Source organism: Atractosteus spatula, chromosome 9, assembly GCF_055471065.1.
Source record: "Atractosteus spatula isolate fAtrSpa1 chromosome 9, fAtrSpa1.hap1, whole genome shotgun sequence".
Classification (NCBI taxonomy): domain Eukaryota; kingdom Metazoa; phylum Chordata; class Actinopteri; order Semionotiformes; family Lepisosteidae; genus Atractosteus; species Atractosteus spatula.
In genome coordinates, this window is record NC_142714.1 from 51,894,547 (window position 1) to 51,913,757 (window position 19,211).

A 19,211-nucleotide genomic window follows, 5' to 3' on the forward strand; every position below is an offset into this window, starting at 1 on the left:
CCAAATATAAAAATTGGTTCAGCATCTCGTATTCCGCGCCACACCCCGACAAAGCCTTTGACAGAATTTCATTATTTTGTAGGCGCAGTTTTATGTCGGAAAGAATTTTACCTAACAGTGAAGCTCATGAAATCATTGTAAAATAAATAACTTGAAGGTGAAGATGAAGGCTAGGCCATGGAATGTGGACAACATAGTTTTAATAAAAACACCAGAGAAAACAATAAAGCAATTTTTACACGTACATACAATAATTGTTTTACAAAGAGTACAATGTATTGAACAGAAGCACTCGCCGGCGCTCTGCAGCCAGTTCATGGTGTCACACTCACTTTTCCTGGGTTTTCAAAGCCAGACTCACACCAGTCCCCTAACGGCTCCTCTCATTGTCATCATTACCACCTGCCCCAGGGTAGTGTGCAGACACCTCCAACACTAATGCACGCACATGGGTAGTGTGTAAAAGTAATAAAAAGCACTGTACAGCTCTAGTTTTGGGATGTTTGGGATGGGCCATCGAGACGTATTTGCAGGAAGGTTTGAATTCACCTGCTGAGGTGCCAGCATTACAGCTGCCAGTAACTTTATAACACACTGGGAGACAAGTGTGTTTCCACATTTCAGCCCCGCGCAGAGCTGGGCTTCAGGATGCAATAGTAAATGAGATGTTTTAACCCACTGAAATATCTCAAATGTTCCATTAAAAAAATGTAGATTATTCCCGGTGAGAACCCAAACTCTACCCTGGAAGCACACAGGACAGGGCAGGACAGCATTTCTGGATGGGATTCCAGTCCTTTACAGGAGACAAACCACACACCTAAGAGAAGTTCATTCAGAGACACCAGTTATATCAGTAGACGTGTCTTTAAAAGGGAAGAGGAAAAAGGAGCAACTGAAATGTTTTCAATGATGTTTAAAGTCTCCTTGAAAATATCTCACACTTTCAAGTCCATCACTAGTACACTGTATTAAACTATTGTAGATACATCTGTCATGTGTTTGAAGGTTACAACATATATATTTATAATAGTTATATCTAAGTGGAAAAAATTACAGAAGGGGTTTATTTACAGCTGGTATACAAGCTTAGAGCAAATGCTTATTTTGCCGCTGGGCTGAAATGATTTTTCTATCACCTGTCAGAACTGCCTGGGAATTGTTCCTGGCTGGTGACCATCATCATCCGTGAGTTCTTTTGCTCGTGTGATTTCTTTTCTGTGGAAGGGGCGCTGAAGGGTCAGGTACCCATTTTAACTGTAGCTAAAGCAAAGCAGGGTATCAACTGTTCTGTAGGGAGAGCTGGACACTGTAGGGAGCAACGCAGTTTTTTAAAAGGCACAAAACTGTAGCCACCTGTAGCTCTCAGGTGGACACTGTAGACTGGAGCTCTCAGGTGGACACTGTAGTGTGTAGCTCTCAGGTGGACACTGTAGACTGAAGCTCTCAGGTGGACACTGTAGACTGAAGCTCACAGGTGGACACTGTAGACTGGAGCTCTCAGGTGGACACTGTAGACTGGAGCTCTCAGGTGGACACTGTAGGTGGAGCTCTCAGGTGGACACTGTAGTCTATAACACTCAGGTGGACACTGTAGATTGGAACTTTCAGGTGGACACTGTAGGTGGAGCTCTCAGGTGGACACTGTAGACTGGAGCTCTCAGGTGGACACTGTAGTCTATAACACTCAGGTGGACACTGTAGACTGGAGCTCTCAGGTGGACACTGTAGCTATGGACTCTGGAGCTATTCCTGGAGCTCTGTAGTGAGACTCAATGCTTCACTGGCCCTGGAGTAAGTTGTACTGAATCCCTAGATGGCATGGAATCCTAAGGTAGTTTTGGCACTGAACATTTCTGAACTTTTTTTGCCTGGAGGGACATTTTGGACGCCAGATTCTACCATTTTCATTCTTTAAAAAAACAAACAGCAAGGTACCCCCTCCTTCCCCCACGACTCTCGGGCTCCTGCTGGTCACTTCCTCTGGCTGGCCACCCCCAGGTAGGCCCTCTCGACCTCCTCGTCAGCGGGGCACGTGTGGCTGAACTCCTCTCTCTCGGAAGCGTTTTTCAGGTAGCGCCACACGCCCGTGAACTGGCTGGGGATGTCGAAGTCACAGTATTTCTTGGCGGCAATCTGGAAACAAAGCAGAGGGGACTCCAGTCTGGCATTCTGCCTGTGTGTGAGTGAAACCCCATCGTGTGTTTCGAAAGCTCTCAGGGGACTTTTCCTGATTAAACCACCTGCAATTGCAGGAGGCAAACCTGGCAACCCATTTCATTCAATTGCAGGACATTAATTACTTTAATTAATTTGCTTAATTGATCCTCCTGCTCAAAATTTGTTGCACAATCAGCGATCAGTTAACCTAGCACTAAGCTAGAAAGTCCTATTCACCAGAGACACGAATTTTCTCCATACATTGTTAGAGGAGTATATCTTCAAAATGAATGTCTTTTATGCATCTTAAATTATCACGTGTCGCATGTAGTACCTGATAACGCATTGCCATGTGAGTGAAGTGCCAGAGGGGTCTCACCTTGATGATGTGTAACTTGGGCAGCAGGTTGCAGTCGGCCAAGGTGAGCTGGTCGCCATCCAGGAACTTCCTGTTGGAGACGAGCAGATCCTCTGTGCTGTTGGGGTCAATCTCCTCGGGGAGCGGAGTGTTCAGGTAGTCGTCCAGGCGCTTGAACTCCTTCAGCAGGGCCTTCTCAAGATCTGAGGAATGAGAGACAAACATGCTCGTCTCTCCAGGACAGCCTTTTAGGTGTTTCATCATCTTGGGCAGCTGCATAAGCACATGGGTGAGGCGCAGGTATGGAAACCTGCTTTGCTAGGGCGTGCAGGGCTGGCTGAAGCATGGAGGGCCGTGCTGCTCATCTCCTACTCACTCTTGTTGGCCGGGCTGTTCTTAATGAAAGCAGAGAACTTGGCGAAGATGTCGCTGCCCACGTCAAAGGACTCCTTGTTCAGCGGGCAGAGCCGAGGGTACCTGGGGGAGACGAGGGAAGTGGGAGCTGACTGAGCCACACACGGACCCTGAGGACAACTTTCAACTGAAGAAGAGCGCAAAGGCCAGACGCCAGTAAGCGAGGTCCAGCTGTACTCAGGCTCTGCGTGTTCGTTTCGTTTTCTCCCGCCCTACCTGGGGGGAGCCAGCGTCTGCTCCAGGAACTCCTCAATCTTGAGGAAGTCTGTCTTGAGCTCCCCGTTGAACAGGAGGAAAGGAGGGTTGGTCCCCGGCGCCAGGTCCTTCAGCTCCTCGGGCTTCCTGGAGATCAAAGAGAGCAGGGCTGCCTATCACACACAGTGGCCATGGAAACCCGGCTCGTCTGTGGCCACCAACAGTCCCGGCGTTTATGTAAGAACACAGAGTCTCTTGTTGGCTTATTTTTATCATCAAAGTACCGAAACTGAAGTTTTAATTGTGTCATGGAGAGATTCAAAAACTCTGTATTACTCGCAGGGGCAGCTCTTTGCTTCACAGGCTAATTTTTTAAACGGAATTTCCTTTTTTTTCCGTTAATGTGATTGTCCTGTTTTTGAACAACAGGTGTTGCTATTCACAACGAGAAACACTAGCATGAAGTATCGACATGAGCTGCGGTCTTCATTTCTGAACGTGCTGTTTTCTGCGTTAAGATTGTGTTTTGGTATTCTGGGACCTCTGTGAATTCCCCTGGAGTTCCATTCGGTTTTACTTTTGATTCTCGCATTCGAGCTGCGCTTGCACAAGAGCACGAAACCCCCGATCTGTTCCCTGTTATTTAAAGTGTTCTGGAGGCTGAGCCCCTGCACAGGGGCTGTCAATTCGCTCTAAGCTCAGAGAAGAGAGAAATCCAGCAGGAGCGGAGCTGGTGTACTGACGCAGTGTTCTGCAGCCACACTCACTTTTTCATGTCCACAGTGGTCACAGTGAACTTGACCCCCTTCAGCCACAAGACCATGAAGAGCCGCTGACAGAAAGGGCAGTTGCCCACATTCTCCCCGTCCAGACCAGCCTACGGGAACAACCATCCGTTAGATTCCAGCCGGTAGCTCGACCACTACCTGGTGACACTTCTTTGTTCATACTTTGCTCTGTAATCGATGGCAACAAGGGACTCTACTCCACCTGCATCTCTAAAGACGAATATAGCAGCTGCAGACACTCCGCCATTTGTTTCATCTGAAAAAAAATATAGCAGAAGCAAACTACCTTGACAAGCAGGATTTATTTTTAGGATAGCAAAACCAAAGTTATTAATTAATTCACAAAGGAAAGCAGAGAAGCAGAAAATGGCTGGCAATAGAGTTGACAGCTCCGTGCACATTATTTCTGCATGTTTGTATTCGCTGGTCATTTGCTAACAGCTCTCTTAAAAGCCCACAGTACTGGGTTTCCCCCAGCCTACACAGAAGCCCTAATGCCCCATTGTGCGTGAAGGCAGTTCTGGGGAAAGTGTCGGGTCACGCTGGTGTGTCAGTTTGCTCCTAGGAACACCTCCTCTGAAGAGGCAGCCAAGCGAGCAGCTGGTCTGAGCCGGGGCTGTGGCACATCAGGAGCGTGCAGGCTGCCTGTGTGGCGATAAGGTACTGCTGGGGATGAGGGCTCCCGTACTCAGTCTGTCTGTGTTGATAAAGAGCGAGGGCTCGGCTCACTGACGCAGGCACGGCCAACACGGCGAGCGGCGCTTCCCTCTGGGAGCTGAACATGCAGGTCTGGCTGTTTGGCTGTGTTCAGAGGCTCTCACACTAATGGATTATCACCAGCAGAAACACGGCAAGAGTCAAATTAAAAAATAAAACACTTGTTGAATTTCCACACCATGAACACCACAGAAATGTATCCTTGTAAAAAAAACAAATCCCCAGTTCGCATCCACACCCCCCTCAGAGGTAATAGTAAAGTTTTAGCTGCAACCCAAACTTTGAACACACTCAGAACACATTTTCTTTTATTCGACGTCTTATGCAGAGGAAACAAGGATTGTTGACACGATGCCCTTCAAAGCTTCCTGCAGCAGCTACACATCTGGGACGTGTTCTCATTCCAAATACAATCCAGCTAATTTTCAGAATCATGTTTATGTGAAAGAAGTGTTATTTGTTTCTTTCCTGAAGGAACACGGTTTTAATTATTGCTTTAAGCTTGCGCAATTCTAGAGTTTAAGAACATCGGCAGCTCTCAAGTGTTGTGGGAGTCTGGAACAAACCACCCAGACATGTTTTTAAAACAGATACCCTGACGTCTGTCAAGAAACAGCTGGATGAGATCCTCCTCAAGGATTAATTAACTGCCAATTTATGTTTGCATACGTTCTTATATTCTTACAGCAGTGCGTTTTACCCTACCAAACAAATTCTCCTAGGACATGGACAGCAGTTCCTACCTTCAAAAGAAAATAACAGAACATAAAAATAAAAAAAATAGAAAGAAAGGGCTAACCTTTATGAAGAGCTCAATGTTGGGTTCTTTGCTGGATCTCCTGAGAGCCATGTTGTTCTGCAGTTATACTGTTTTTCCAGTGATTCCTGGCTTATCTGACAGTGTTATTCCACACTCAGGGGCTGCACTTAACTGTGCACTGGACCCACCTCTCAGAACACCAAAGTAAGAGAGGGAGGGAGGGAGGGAGGCTGTTCCAGGAAGCAATGTGACTCCCCTCCGCTGGTGTGCAGTCAGACTCCTGCTGGTCCTCCAAGTCATCGTCTGGGAGAGCTCTTGGCGAAACAGCCGCAAGGGGTGGGCCCATCAGAGGGGTGTGGGGTCTGAACAGACAGAGCGCCAACCGAAAACAAGAAACTCCCCCTGAGGAAAGGTCCCTCGAGTGTGCAGAGCCTTTTGAAAGAGATCGCTACAATAATATGGAAAAAGGCTGTTGCAATTCTGACATGGTGACAACAGGCGACACAAAAGAATGATTAGGAATTCACGAAAGGGCCCGCAGCCTTTTTGATTAAGCACAGTAACCACAGCTGCAGCTCTTCACCTGACTTCTGATTTTTTTAAAAAGGAACAAACACAAAGTATGTCTATGTCTCCTCTTTGGTTCTGGAGATTAAATTTAGAGACGCTGCTTTCACTTCTGCTCCTGCTGATATGGTCTAGAAATGAATGTTACAATGTGTGCACGTTTCATCATTTTCTGATGCTGTTCTGAAAAACAAAATGACTTTCTGGATAATAAATTGCACAAGCTGTAAAATGGCAGTCATAGACATCATGTAGAAAAAACTAGCTTTCTTTTGTTGGAAATATCATAGAATAGTTGTTGAATTATGAATATTAACCAATGGATGTTACTTCATGGTTGAATTACAGTCCTCTTTTATAATTTGAATTAATCAAATTCAAAAATTTCAAATTCAAATTCAAATTCAAAAGTGGCTTTTTCACTTCTTTTAGTACAATATGCAAAATGTTCTATTTGTATTATATATACTGTATAAGGAGGAACAATTCAACACATTTTGCTGCAGAACTGTTACTATTTTTTGTCTCCTTATTTGTTTTGGTAAGTTGAAATGCCCCATGCAGTAGTAATTTAAAATTCATACTATATTTTGTGATGGCAAAATACAACAACAAAAAAACAACTTAACAATACACTTGCACCTGAATTAGCGGTGCTCATGAATAATTACAGAGTGGCATGAAAGAGTTATGCACCAGCCCCCATGACTCAGTACCGTCTGTACTGCTCTCTTCCTTCTGTATGAATTCACTGGGCGGTCCAGGATACCTGCCGAGCAGAGAGAAGAAGAAGCCCAGCTCTGTCTGCGCGTGTGAGGAGGCGTCGGAGCAGAGACTGGTGGAGTAGGGTCTTGCATTAGCAATGTGGGAGATTTCTGATGTGGCAGGAAGCATCCCTGGATCTCAGAGCATGGATATCCTGAGCAGGGGCACGAAGGAGCTTTGGGCTGGCCTTCACATCAGTCAGCCATTAGTCCACTGGCGGTAAATAGTAGAAACTCTCACTTCTGGAGTGGGGAAGTCCTTTGTTTGTGTGAGGAAGTGGCTCTTTCGATATGACTTGGTGGACGCAGTGGTCCACATCCATGCCTGCAGGTCTGCTGTGTCTGCAGGCTTTCTTTCCTTCTTAACCAACCCAGAGACCTACTTATTGAGTGGTGCAGCTTAACAGATCTAAATACACTCAAAAAAAAACTGCTGGCCTGCAGCTCTGAGTCTGGCACTGCTGGTATGGAGTATGTAGAGCATCAATTCAGTACAGGTGCCATACACCTGAAGACAGCCTATTATTGATATCAGGATTAATTTCTTCCACACGTGTGTATATTTTTGATGAGGAAGCCAGTTTCTATATTGTACCTTATACCTTGATTTCTCAATAAGGTGTGCCAGATTAATGGTTAGAGCCAGTTAGATGAAGGAGGTAGTAGATATGTGCCCCCTCTTCATTACTGTGATCAACAACTTCTCTCTGCATGAATCGGAATGCAGACCCTTCTAGTGAAGCACAAAGAATTAGTACAGAGGAGCACAATCAGTGAAGCAGTCCGGTGAAAAGTTTCTGTTTTGTTTTAATGGGTGGTTTTGAGGGGATTTCATAACTGCTGCTGGGGAATTTGATTTGGTTCCAGAAATGATGACATTGTGTATCGGAGTGAAAAATGCAGGTTTTACTTAACTAGTTTCAGCAGTAATGGACAGATCATGTAGCACAGTATGCTTAGATTTTCGGAAGGCTCCTGATAAAAGTTCCCCATAAAATATTAATTCTCATAATGCAGGCAATAGGCATTCAAGGTAATACACACATATTCAATATTATGAAGTGGTTCATAGACAGGAAACAGAGGGCACATATAAGAGGTGAATACTCAAATTGGGTGAGATAAACTAGTGTTCTGCAAACAAGTCATGCCTGCAGATCATACCAAACTCCTTGGATTAGAACACTCCTAGGATATGTTATCAACCAGCAATAATTGCACCTGAAATGGACCTCTTGGGCAATGATATTGCCACTAGCAAGCACTGTCGAAGCTGCAAAAGAAATTTCAGAGGATCAGCAATGGGCAAACACCTGGCAGGTGACATCTACTGAGACATGTGCAGGGTTTTCTATTTCCCTTAGCAAAAACATGTGCTACAAACATTGAATGGGAAACATCAAGCTTTAAAAAAAAAGTGTGAAGTGTTTATGTTGACACATCATTCTCATCAGTGGCAGTAAAAATGCAGAATTTATATCATGGGAGACTGTTCTACAAATGTACAAAGCACTACTAAGACTAAGCTGTTGTTTAGAATATTGTGGACAATTTTAACCAGCAAGTTACGAGAAAGACAGTGCTGCTCTGGAGATGGTGCTATCGTTCTTTACATCATTCTTCAAACCCTGCAAGAGCACGATCCCCCCGGGAGACAGGGTGGGAGTTCACCCAGATATCAAAGCCGCAGGGTCTGGGCCCTGGCTGTTTCAGCGTCCTGCCCTGCGCGCCCGAGAGGGGGGAGGGGATTTCCATGAGCGACAGAGAGGATGAAAAACAAGAGCTCGACCTGGAAACTCCCAACAAATCCTGGAAATGAAGTGACTCACACAAACACAGCAGAGGAAGTGCAGCCAGGGCCCTGTGCAGAAGGCCTTTTCAACGCCCCGGAGACGCCAAGGCCAGCGAGCGATTGCCTCCAGCACCCCCCTGAGGACACGAGCGCCCTGCTCTCCAGGGGAGCCCCCCATCCTGCCGGCTCACTGTGTGCCGCAGGGGTCAGAGCGTGGCAAGGCCCTCTCCTGGACAGCCGCCCCCTGGCAGGAGTCCGGTCGTGGCCTTGTAAGGAGATGAAAACAGCGGCAGATTAATGGACTGGCCTTCGTCCTCGTCAGCCTCACTTGACGAGGTTGTCAAGCCAGATCAGGAGTAAGAAACCTCCTCCCCCTCCCTTCTATCCCCGGGGTGATGGTTTCAGAACGAAGACTTCCAGCATCTCTGAGACAGGCTGCCTGCCGAGTGTCACTGAAGCTCTTCTCCTAGATCGCTCCGAATTCTCTCCTAGGGCTCTCCTGCAGCGAGCGGAGGAGGAGGTGTTGCCCTCTGCAGCTCTCATTCCAGAGCGAAGTCTCTGAAAAACAGAGTTAAGAGGTTTATTTGTCTTGGCAGCGCCTCGTGAGCTGAGCAGCCGTCTCCCACATCTCTCGCAGCTGGACAGCTGGACAGGCCGTGCAGGGCGGCGGCGGCGCTGGGGACGAAAGACAGCAGTGATCCATGAAAATGACATATTTACCATTACAGTTTCGCAAGAGTGAAATCTCTTAACACACAATTTATATTATGGTGTGTGTGTGTGTGTGGGGGGGGTGACTTTTACTAAACTTGTCATTCGCTATTTCATTTTTGACAAATACAGTATGTCACCCGTGAGAACTGGCCAGAATAAAACAAAAAAACAATAAAGTGAAAAAGTCAGAGAAAGTAAATGGAGGAGTTTGACAGGGAGTGGAGAAACGAAAGACTGCCGTTCGGCGTGTCACGATGATGTTGTAGAAGCCCGGTTCCTCTGCGGTGCAAAACCTAGGCTGTGACATCACCGGGAAGCGAGAGAAGAGACGTGACACCCCTTGACCTGTCGCTGTCACTCAATTTTCCATTCAAGGGGCTTTATTAGCATGACCGATGGGTACAATCAGTGCAGCCAAAGCAAATAAAAATAATAAAATTAACATGAAACAAAACCAAAAATAAAAGTAAAATAAAATCTACAGACGTATTACAAACATTTACAACAAAGACGTATCATAAAATATTTACATATACTCACTCTCTCTGCAGGAAGAGGAAATGGCCATTTAACGGAGAAAAACGGCCATTTCTAGGAAACCGTTAAGTGTTACACAAGCTGGCAGCAAAACTGAAAAATTCCCCCTTATCTTTTGAAGCACATCCTACTGCATTTCCCACTTGGATTTGGTCATTTTCATGAAAGTGCGCTCAGTCTACAAAGCGGACAAAACTATTCACTGGGATGGTGTAATGTAATGTTAATGTAATGTTTCTTTATTAGCCCTATACAATTTCTTGCATTAGGAATTCGTCTTTTCGCATACCCCAGCTTTTTCTCCATGGAGACACAGACCGGGAGAGAAGCTTGGAGTCAGAGCGCAGGGTCTGCCATTGTACAGCGCCCCTGGAGCAGTTGGGGTTAAGGGCCTTGCTCAGGGGCCCAACGGAGTAGGATTCCTCTGCCGGCCGCAGGATTTGAATCGGCAACCTCCCAGTCACAGGCGCAGACCCTTAGCCACAGAGCCACCCCTCCGCCCTCAAAATATGGAACGCTTCACGAATTTGCGTGTCATCCTTGCGCAGGGGCCATGCTAATCTTCTCTGTATCGTTCCAATTTTAGTGTATGTGCTGCCGAAGCAAGCACGTGTGCAGTGCAAGCACTGGTGGTGGCCAGTGGTACGTTCAGTGTAACGAAATAATTGATGACACTATAACACATGCTGCTCTTCTGCAGGCTGGCCCTAATCCAGGAAGAGTTAACCCTAATCCTGCCAACACGGGCACAAATAGGGAAATGCTCCCCCCGAGAGCAGGGCTGGTCGAGGTTACTCTTAAGGCCTAAAACAAGAACATCATTACACGACATCGCGCCACGAGCTGCCAGTAATTGTGTTAGCAGCCCTAATTGTGAATAGGGAAGAGTCAGCTGCCTGCTTCTGGCACCGGTGAAGAAGAGCATTGTTCTCACCCGCGGACAACGGTGCCATTGACCACTGTGGGTCTGTGGCGCTGGACCGCGGAGCAGCGCCGCCAATCCGGCCAGGTCGCCATGTGGATCCCGCACCATGCCCGTCTCGTACAATAGGAGGACATTTCTCTGCGGTTTAGCTTTGCTCTCTGTCGCCCTTTGCCCACATCGCCTAGGTGCGGCTCCTGATTTTTCGGGTGAGTGACTGTGATCCCGATTCTCTTTCAGTTACACCGGACCGTCGGAGTTTCGGGGAATGAAGAAGAGAGAGCGCAGTCCTTGTCGCGCTCGGTGCAGCTGCAGATCTAGCAGCTGTATAGAGGCTCGTGAGGAAAGCGCTGCGTCCGGGTCCGCCCGCTGTCTCATTCTGACATTTGGGAACCTTCGCTTTCCGGATGGGAAACAGTCAGGGATAAAAGTACAGCTAAGGCTAAATAATAATGTTTTGTGAGCATAAACAAGTTTGTAGCGAAACGATGTAGAAAGGCTATCTTTCATTGCGCTACTGAAAGACTGCTGTAAGTTAGCACAAGAACAGAATAAAGGTTACAAACGAGACAAGGCGATTCGGCCCAACACGCCCGTAAAGCTCTTAGTAGGTAATAGTTTCTAGAAGAAACCAGGATATCGTCTCTTCACAGCTTTGTCTGGGCAGCTTGTTCCACACTCCCGTGTTTAGGAGATAAGTAAAACGTAGTACGTTTCTCGCAGTCTTGCAACATGCATACATATTAGACACATTTAAGTTAATGGGTTTTCCTATCTTTGCGTTTATCTAATGTTGTGTACAGTATGTGTTATGTGTGATAAAAGTGTTTATTCTAGACGGGGATGATGCCTGGAGCCGGAATGTGAAAGGTTGGCGTGCTCTTGAGCTCCATGAATGTCTTCCGTGGTTTCTGTTCAGGTCACTGTAAATAAACACGCCAGTGGTCGCAGGTGCTCGGCGCTCTGGGCGGTGAAAGGATGGCTCTCTGACACCTCGACGGGCTACAGCCCCGGCAGCATTTACCGAGCAAGAGCACCGCCGGTCTCACGGCGGCTCAGAAAGGCCTGGGTGTTACACTGTGAAATACCCTTCTCAGTCTCTTCAGAACCCGGGCCTGCATGAACCGCGGCCCCACTCAGACGTCACTCCGTGTCAATACCAGGGCTTTCGTCCAATTCCGAATTAACCAGGTTTGAATAACCGAGGCTTTCCAATCCTAGAATCGGAGGTGTTGATTGCGTTTCAGCTCTTAGCTCAGCGAGCACTGTACTGCGGAGGTCGGATTTTGACCTTTTTAGTAACGCAATTCAAAAGCAATTTTTAGAGTGCGTTTAAAATTCCAAAGTATGTATTTTGTAAAATAGACATTTTTATGTTTTTTTTTTCCCACGGGTGTAGACTTGTACATACAAAATCTGCAACACCAGACGATGGCGTCTGTAACCACAAAATGCTTAGAAGTAAAATAGAACATCTCGTCCAATCTTAGGTACTACCTTTCAAAAAAGACCACTGCTATATTACTAATAACAATACACTGAACTGCACTGCTTACTTCAGAAAGGCCGTCTCCTTCTAAGGATATCTGACCGTGCTGCAGACTAAGAATAGATCATTGTCCCCAGGCGCCTGGTACGCAGACGCCCGACTGGGTGTGTGTCTGGGCAGAGGAGTCCGAGATGTGCCCTGCCCACGCCTGAGCGTGACACTGGACATCCATCAGTGCGAGGCGTTTCCACAGACCGGGCGTTCCGTGTGCTCTTACGTCACAGCGTCTGTCAAAACTAGCGCAGATCTAGTCATGGTAAAAAAAAAACGGATTTAGTCGTGTTAAAGGCGAATGCTCACAGGTTTACTTCTCTGAAACGGGAAAACAAATTAAACTTGTAATTTATGTATTGTGTGATTCTGGCTTCTGTATGTGGCGATGTTTCCATAACCATCGGTGCAGTCTGCATTTTCTTGAATCTACTAGTGTCTAACCACAAACACATTTTACTGCTCTGTTTTTATTAGGCGACTTACCCGGCACCCAATTCAACTACTCTCCTTGCTCCAAATCTCCAGTCTGATAGACTCAGTAGAACTCAGTTCCGTGTAACTGTAACGTCTTCTCACAAGAAGGAGCGCGTCAGGTCTAGAATCGCTTTTAATACAAAGGCGGTTGGCAACGTATTGTACAGCGTCATCACCCCCTTCAAAACGATGTCCCATTTTGTTGAAAGGTGATTCAACCTTCACGTTTCCATTAAAATGATTAACAATAGTCATTTAAAATCTTCACATTATTCGTGGTTCAAAAATGTGGGACGCATTAAAATACTTTAGCAGGGCACTGCGTGTCTTCAAGCGTACACGAAAGGCACCTCTGGCAGGGTCACAGCTGACAGTAAACGCCTTGTATAACTGTATCAGTCCTGAGCTCAAAGCTGTCAATGAATGGTATTAAGGAGGTACAGAGGATAATACTAGGATGTAAAATTTAACCCTCAACGGCGTTTTTAACTTACACATTACTTGCGACAGGGTCTTGCACCTTCTGAGTGAATGCGTTAACGTTATATAATAATTTGTCAAACTCATCAGTACAATGTGAAGGAACATTCAGCGAAGCGAATACAAAGTAAGAGATACCCTCTGCTTTCGACAGCAGAACGCGACCTGCCAACGATAAGTCCCTCATTAACCAAGATTGGAATCTTTTTTTTTTAATCTAAAATAGGTGTAAAGTTCAATTTATCTTTCATCTTGGTTTTTACAGATTATAATTCCCAGATAATTAACCACGTTCTTTACAGGTATATTAACTATTACATCTGGATGAGAATCTTTAAGAGAAAACAGTTCACATTTCTTAATATCCGAAGACAACCCCGAGACTGATGAGAACACGTATAACCTCAATTGCTTTAGAGACCTCTTTACTATTCTTAAGATAAAATAATAGTATCGTCAGCTATAGGTGACAAATCTTAATTTCCCTTCATGCACGACTAATGCCTTTCAAAATGCTGTTATTATTAGGAATAGCCAGTCTGAGTTACTCATTAAAAAAAACAAACGTGCTAACGTGCGGCCGACTGTGCTGCGTTGACCCCACCTGTCGCCTTGCCCGCCCTGCAGTGTACCTGCACAAGATCCTGAGGAACCACACGGCCCACGCCTGCGATGGCCAGCAGCTGGCGGTCACATGCCCCTTCAGGACGGCCGTGGCGGTGCTGTCGGCCTTCTACGGCCGCCGGGTGCCAAGCGAGTACCTGTGCCCAGGTGCAGCCACCGAGGACGGCGCGGGAGGGAGCACCGACTGCACGTCCGGCATAGCTGCCCAGGTATGGAGCGACGGCTGGCGGAAACGACGTGGAGATCATTCGTGTTGTGGGGAGCTCCGTGCAGCGTAGGCTTGCGCGGACACGCGGGAACCCGAACGCTCGAGTTCGCGATACGACGCGGCTCTTCAGTCGTTGGCGTGTTTGATGTCTCCTAAGGAAGCGCGCAGCCGCGCAGGCGGTTTGGAGGTGAGCTTACGCAGACCTAGGAAGGATATTGTAGCGCCCTATTAAACAGGTGCAGGGCCGGAGACAGCCAGTGGGGACAGGAGCAGCGACGGGAGACTCTCACTGACGCCCCCTCTCTCCTCACGACAGCAGAAGGTCGTGGACGAGTGTCAGGACCAGCGATCCTGCCAGCTGCCGGTGAACAGCCGCGTGTTCGGACTGGACCCCTGTCCCGGCACCAGCAAGTACCTGATCGTGTCCTACAAGTGCAGGCCAGGTGGGACACCGGAACATTCCAATCTTAAATGTCACTGCGGGCAACATGTGAACATAACAGGGTTTGCAAGCGACGGGAGCTCGTTCGGTGCAAGGGCTCCATCGCTTGGCTGAGCGGCCTGATGCCTGCTCCCACCACCCTTTGTGTGAAGAGGTACCCCCCCCCGTTCTCAGTCCTTAATGCTCTTTCCCTTAGTTTGCTCTCACGCCCCTCTGCCACACGCCTCACTGTTGAAAACTCCTGCTGCATGAGGGGAGGTTTTATCAGAGCTGCCAAAAATGAGGCCTAGAACTAGTTATCACGTCACCTGCCCGCGGTCAAATGATCTACTGTCAGGGAGAATGGTACTGACATTTTTAATTGGGGTGTTGTTATTCTCCTTAAACATGAGGTCTGGCAGCTCCCAGCTCCCAGGGTTTTCCAAAGGCCGTCCTTTCCAGCAGTGCGAACACTGTATCCCGAGTCCAATGGAATGTGAAATGAACACTCGTCTGTTTCAGCAACACTTACAGTGCCGCCGATATGGTGCAGTTCGGCTTTTAATATACTACAGTACCGTTATTTGTAATTGCTATAGGTAAATATACTTCAGTTTTGTTTCAGATTTAAATCAGGGGCCCTTGTGAACAAACGTTTCTTAAAAAACGTTGCCGCCCCAGCGTGCACAGATTAAAACCGTGGTGCTGATTTGCGTGCCTGTTCTCCCGCGTGTGGCCCCACCCTGCAGAGAATCACCGCAGCAAGCTGGCGTGTGAGAACGACAGGCTCCGGCTGGTGTGCCGGAACGACACGGTGCTGGCCATCTACTCCGCCACCTTCGGACACCTGCTGCACGGGAGCCCGCAGTGCCCGGAGGAGCCGGCCTCCGGGCCGGACATGGGTGAGAGCACAGCAGGGGGGGCTCTGGGGGAGGGGAGGAGGAAGGAGTTAACGTAGTTTGTCACTGCCCCGAGCAGGGTAAAGACCCGCAGGCATACCTCGACTACAGACAAACCTCCAGGGCAGTGTAGTGCTGTGGCAGTGAGTGTCCAGAATCACTGGATGACAGAGCCGGTTCTCCGACCGCAGGAACCGGACTGTACCGTCAGGGCATGTTCACAACCCCTTCAGCCAGTTTGCAGAAGGATTGTCTCGGACCCAGCAACCAGCGGCCGCTCACAAATGTACCTGAAGGAGGGCAACAGCTCTCCAAAAATACACCTTAGACCCCAGAATATGCATCAGATTTTGTAGGTCACTTTGTGGGCACCCCAGGGTTTTAGAATAAGGAACTTCTTGGCGATATGTTTTATCGGCTTTAATGCATACAATATTTTTTTATCAAGGCATTATATGCTGAGGGTAATGTAGAGAATAAATACACCTATTCACATTAGACGTAAAAGCGAAAAGCTTTTCGCACCGGGCAGCAACAGTATTTTATTTGCGGACAATTGCCCCCTCTAGTGGATGACACCTGCCATCGCACTGCCATTTAAATTTCGTCGACTCGGTGTTCAACACTTACATTGAAGAAAAAAAACCTTAGTACCTTTGGATTAACAAAAAAGACGTGAAGAAAACAACACGATTATAAAGCAGCATAATCGGTATGAATGAGGCCGATCGGACATCCCTGCATTGTTGTGGTGCTTTGCAGAGTGCCTGTCCCCGTCGGCCCTGAGGAAGGTGTCTCGCAGGTGTCACGGGAGACCGAACTGCTCGGTACTCGCGGACACGCAGAGCTTCGGCGACCCCTGTTTTCCTGGGATGAAGAAGCACCTCCGTGTGTCCTATGCATGTGGTGAGTGAGACTGGGTAAAAACACAATTTAAATATTCCTCGTCATGGGCAAATTTTGCAGCCCGCCTTTGCCCTGCATCTGTCAATGTCCACGGTTAATGTGAATAGATTGAAATGACAGGAAAAGGAGGACTGGAGAAAGATGAGAAAAAAGAGAGGAGAGTGTTCAGCCCCACTAGCTCTTTTTTGCTAGTGGCCAACTGGTCCCAGATCTCATCCCACCTCTCCCCCTTCTTCCATGACAGAGAAAAGCTGAGCAGCTTGTTCCACACTCCCACCACACTTTGTGTAAATAAGAGCCTCCTGTAATCAGTAATCAAAGCCCCTGACGATCTGCCTCAGGCAGTTGCACATGGGGATTTCGATCCCTGTCTGTCAGCCAGCTTGTCTTTTATGTTTTTTGCAAGTTCTCTAGATGAATGGGCTCCTTCCCTCGTGTTTGTGACTCTCCCTGTCTTCCAGTGCCCAGAGTTCTCCTGGAGGAGCTTGGACGGGGCTCTCCAGACCCTTTCTCCATCTCCGACTACACTCACGGTGAGAGACCTGCGGGCTGTCCTGGAGCTTTCACATTTATTAGCGCTCTTATCGAACAGCCACCTGCAGTATCCGCACTAAACATCAGAGGACACGAGACAAGGGGTTCCAAAATCCACAGTGGCGAGAACACTCCTTTCTGGTTCAGCATTTGTGGCACCTCATTCGTGAATTATGAGTATGGATATTGAGGAAAATAGGCCAAAACATGCGAGCCCCTATTTTTTGTATCAATAATTGCTGACTGTTTAACTATCTTGGTTTTTCTCCCATTTTCTTGATCTTTAAAGTGTTAGCAAGAAAAGATCTGAACAAGCGATGATTGTATACATCTTGCTTAAACTCAACGGGTTATTTAACATTATTTATTGGTCACGCCAACATTTAGAATCCGTGTACAAAAGACATCTCTGTCATTTTCCTTGCACATGCTGGCTTGCCAGCAGAGATGCCATATTTCAGTCCCAGAGCAGCATGAAGGGAAATGACAGCAGATCACAAGGCGATCAATAAAGATACACGGCCCATCTGCTGCCTTCGCTGAGAGCTCTGCACGTACCCGGGGGTGAGGCAGGACGGCCTGAGGTGCCCCCGCTGTCAGGCTCCCAGCACGGCACACGCAGGGTTAAACATACTGGTCTGGCCTTCTCAACGGCCCCTAAGCCCAGTCCCTCTTCACCCACAGGAGGCTGGTACACTGGCCCCGGAGTGTCCAGGCTTCATGGGAAGGTGGTGGTTTTTACCAGTGCTTTGGAGATCTTTGCCCGAGTCTGGGGTACGTCGCTGTGTGTTGTGCTCAGCCCCAGGGGGCTCCATGTCTGGTTCAGTGTGGTCTGGGCGTCAGGCAGAGTGAAAGTGAAAGTGAGAGTGTGTGCAGAAAGGTCCAGGTCTCTAATGGCTCCTAAAGAGCGAGCCCAGGGCACTGCAGAAGCAGTAGCTCCATGAACGCAACAAGAGGAAGGACTGAGTCTGCATGCCGGCTCTTATTTTACCCATCCTATTACATATTAGCAATCCCTCCCCCAGGTTTCTGTTTCTGTTACTGTACAAGGTGTGTTCTTTTCGGTGTGAATCACTGACTCTGACAGCCATCAGGGCGCGGGTGTCGTCCCTGTTTGAGCTGTACCAGACAGAGCAGGCCTGGCGGGCCTGACGAGCCTGGCGGGCCTGACGGGCCTGACGAGCCTGACGAGCCCCGCCCTGCCGGCTCTTTCCCCAGGCCTGCCCGAGACGGTGGCCCTGTACTTCGTCTCGGGGATCTGCGCCGGCCTGGTCTTCCTCCTGTGCCTGTTCGGGCTGAAGTCCATGGTGCTGCGGGACGTGCAGAGCCTGTGGCTGGAGCTCGAGGTGGCCCGGAAGGCCCGCCAGGCCCGGAAGGCGGCGGCGCTGGCGCCGGCCCGGCGGGAGCTGATGGCGGACCTAGAGGACGACAGCTCCTCCGACTCCTCGTTCCGCCGCCTGACCTGGGCCTACCGCACGGCCGACAGCCTCTTCAGCTCCGAGCTGACCGTGGAAATGGAGGAGAGGGGCGACGGCAAGGAGCTGCAGGAGGGGGACATGTGGCTGCCAGGCGACTCCAGCCCCTACGCCATCCACAAGATCCAGGCCTCCGGCTCCTAGAGAGCGGCACGCCGGAGTTCTGGGACAGCCGGGCTCGGAATCAGGGGCTTAACGGGACCCCTTTAACAGCTCCTCCCAGCTTCTCTTCAGGGGCTGGAGCGTTAGAGACACCTGCAGAACCTGGAGACACGCTGCAGTCCAGCCGGATCGGGACCGGAGTTCCCCACCGTGAAAGAAAGAAACGTAAAAAAACCCACCTGGAAATCTCTTGAGCTCTGAAACTATATTTCTGTGAAGACGGCGTGAGAATTATTACTACTACTATTATTGCATGGTTTCTGAGCATTTGTCTAACAACAAAATTTAAAAGTCTTTGTTTACAATTAACAACTGTATGTGATGTACAGTAGCTGTACAGTTGTCTCAGAGTTTAACATGAACTTCAATGCTACAGATGTTGAAAGGATTAATAAAGTACTGAACTGGTTAACATTTCCCTGGTGCCTAAAACGTTAAATCAAATTTATGGTATGAATTATTTCTTTCATATTTTTTGTACCTAAATCAGCAATTAGTTTTTTTTTTTAATGTGGTACAATAATGCACAGTTAAAATGTAAAATGCATTATCTGCAGCTCTTGTTAAATCATGAACATGTAAAAAGTATTTTATATATTGACCTTTTAATATTTCCCTCATGTTTTTTCACTTATTACTTGCTTTGTATTGGGAAAAAACCAATTCTAAATATAATAAATAAAACTAATAATGTGTGGTTGTTATCTGTACATTTTATTTTATTCGGTTTTCTGATATGATGGTTTTGGATCCATAATAGAAAATACCACGTCAACAGCTACTTGTTGTCTCTGTCA

General features: G+C 47.7%; 2 protein-coding genes and 1 non-coding gene across 3 annotated transcripts; 1 reads left to right on the forward strand and 2 right to left on the reverse strand.

The window, feature by feature from the left end:
- Positions 1 to 180: 180 nt before the first annotated feature.
- Positions 181 to 5,697, reverse strand: clic2 (CLIC family member 2). The gene is made up of 6 exons (XM_088924834.1): positions 5,432 to 5,697; positions 3,895 to 4,004; positions 3,149 to 3,274; positions 2,895 to 2,995; positions 2,540 to 2,721; positions 181 to 2,136 (listed from the first exon to the last, which is right to left on the reverse strand). The coding sequence occupies exons 1-6, from the start codon at positions 5,480 to 5,482 to the stop codon at positions 1,975 to 1,977; spliced, it is 732 nt and encodes a 243-aa protein (XP_088780960.1). The 5' UTR covers positions 5,483 to 5,697; the 3' UTR covers positions 181 to 1,974.
- Positions 5,698 to 10,269: 4,572 nt separating this feature from the next.
- On the reverse strand, positions 10,270 to 10,376 carry LOC148828856 (U6 spliceosomal RNA). The gene has a single exon (XR_016091724.1). It is a non-coding gene; the product is annotated as a U6 spliceosomal RNA (small nuclear RNA).
- Positions 10,377 to 10,748: 372 nt separating this feature from the next.
- On the forward strand, positions 10,749 to 19,122 carry LOC148828857 (protein eva-1 homolog C). The gene is made up of 7 exons (XM_088925136.1): positions 10,749 to 10,897; positions 13,813 to 14,018; positions 14,334 to 14,460; positions 15,188 to 15,340; positions 16,100 to 16,243; positions 16,705 to 16,776; positions 17,996 to 19,122. The coding sequence occupies exons 1-7, from the start codon at positions 10,798 to 10,800 to the stop codon at positions 18,394 to 18,396; spliced, it is 1,203 nt and encodes a 400-aa protein (XP_088781262.1). The 5' UTR covers positions 10,749 to 10,797; the 3' UTR covers positions 18,397 to 19,122.
- Positions 19,123 to 19,211: the final 89 nt, after the last annotated feature.

Excerpts from the sequence above, each read along its gene's own strand:
- LOC148828857 (XM_088925136.1), top strand. The coding sequence starts at position 10,798 with ATGCCCGTCTCGTACAATAGGAGGACATTTCTCTGCGGTTTAGCTTTG. Across the intron at positions 14,019-14,333 it reads CGTCCGGCATAGCTGCCCAG|CAGAAGGTCGTGGACGAGTG; the intron begins GTATGGAGCGAC and ends TCCTCACGACAG. Across the intron at positions 15,341-16,099 it reads GGCCTCCGGGCCGGACATGG|AGTGCCTGTCCCCGTCGGCC; the intron begins GTGAGAGCACAG and ends GGTGCTTTGCAG.
- clic2 (XM_088924834.1), bottom strand. The coding sequence starts at position 5,482 with ATGGCTCTCAGGAGATCCAGCAAAGAACCCAACATTGAGCTCTTCATA. Across the intron at positions 4,005-5,431 it reads ACATTGAGCTCTTCATAAAG|GCTGGTCTGGACGGGGAGAA; the intron begins GTTAGCCCTTTC and ends TTGTTCCCGTAG. Across the intron at positions 2,996-3,148 it reads CAGACGCTGGCTCCCCCCAG|GTACCCTCGGCTCTGCCCGC; the intron begins GTAGGGCGGGAG and ends CGTCTCCCCCAG.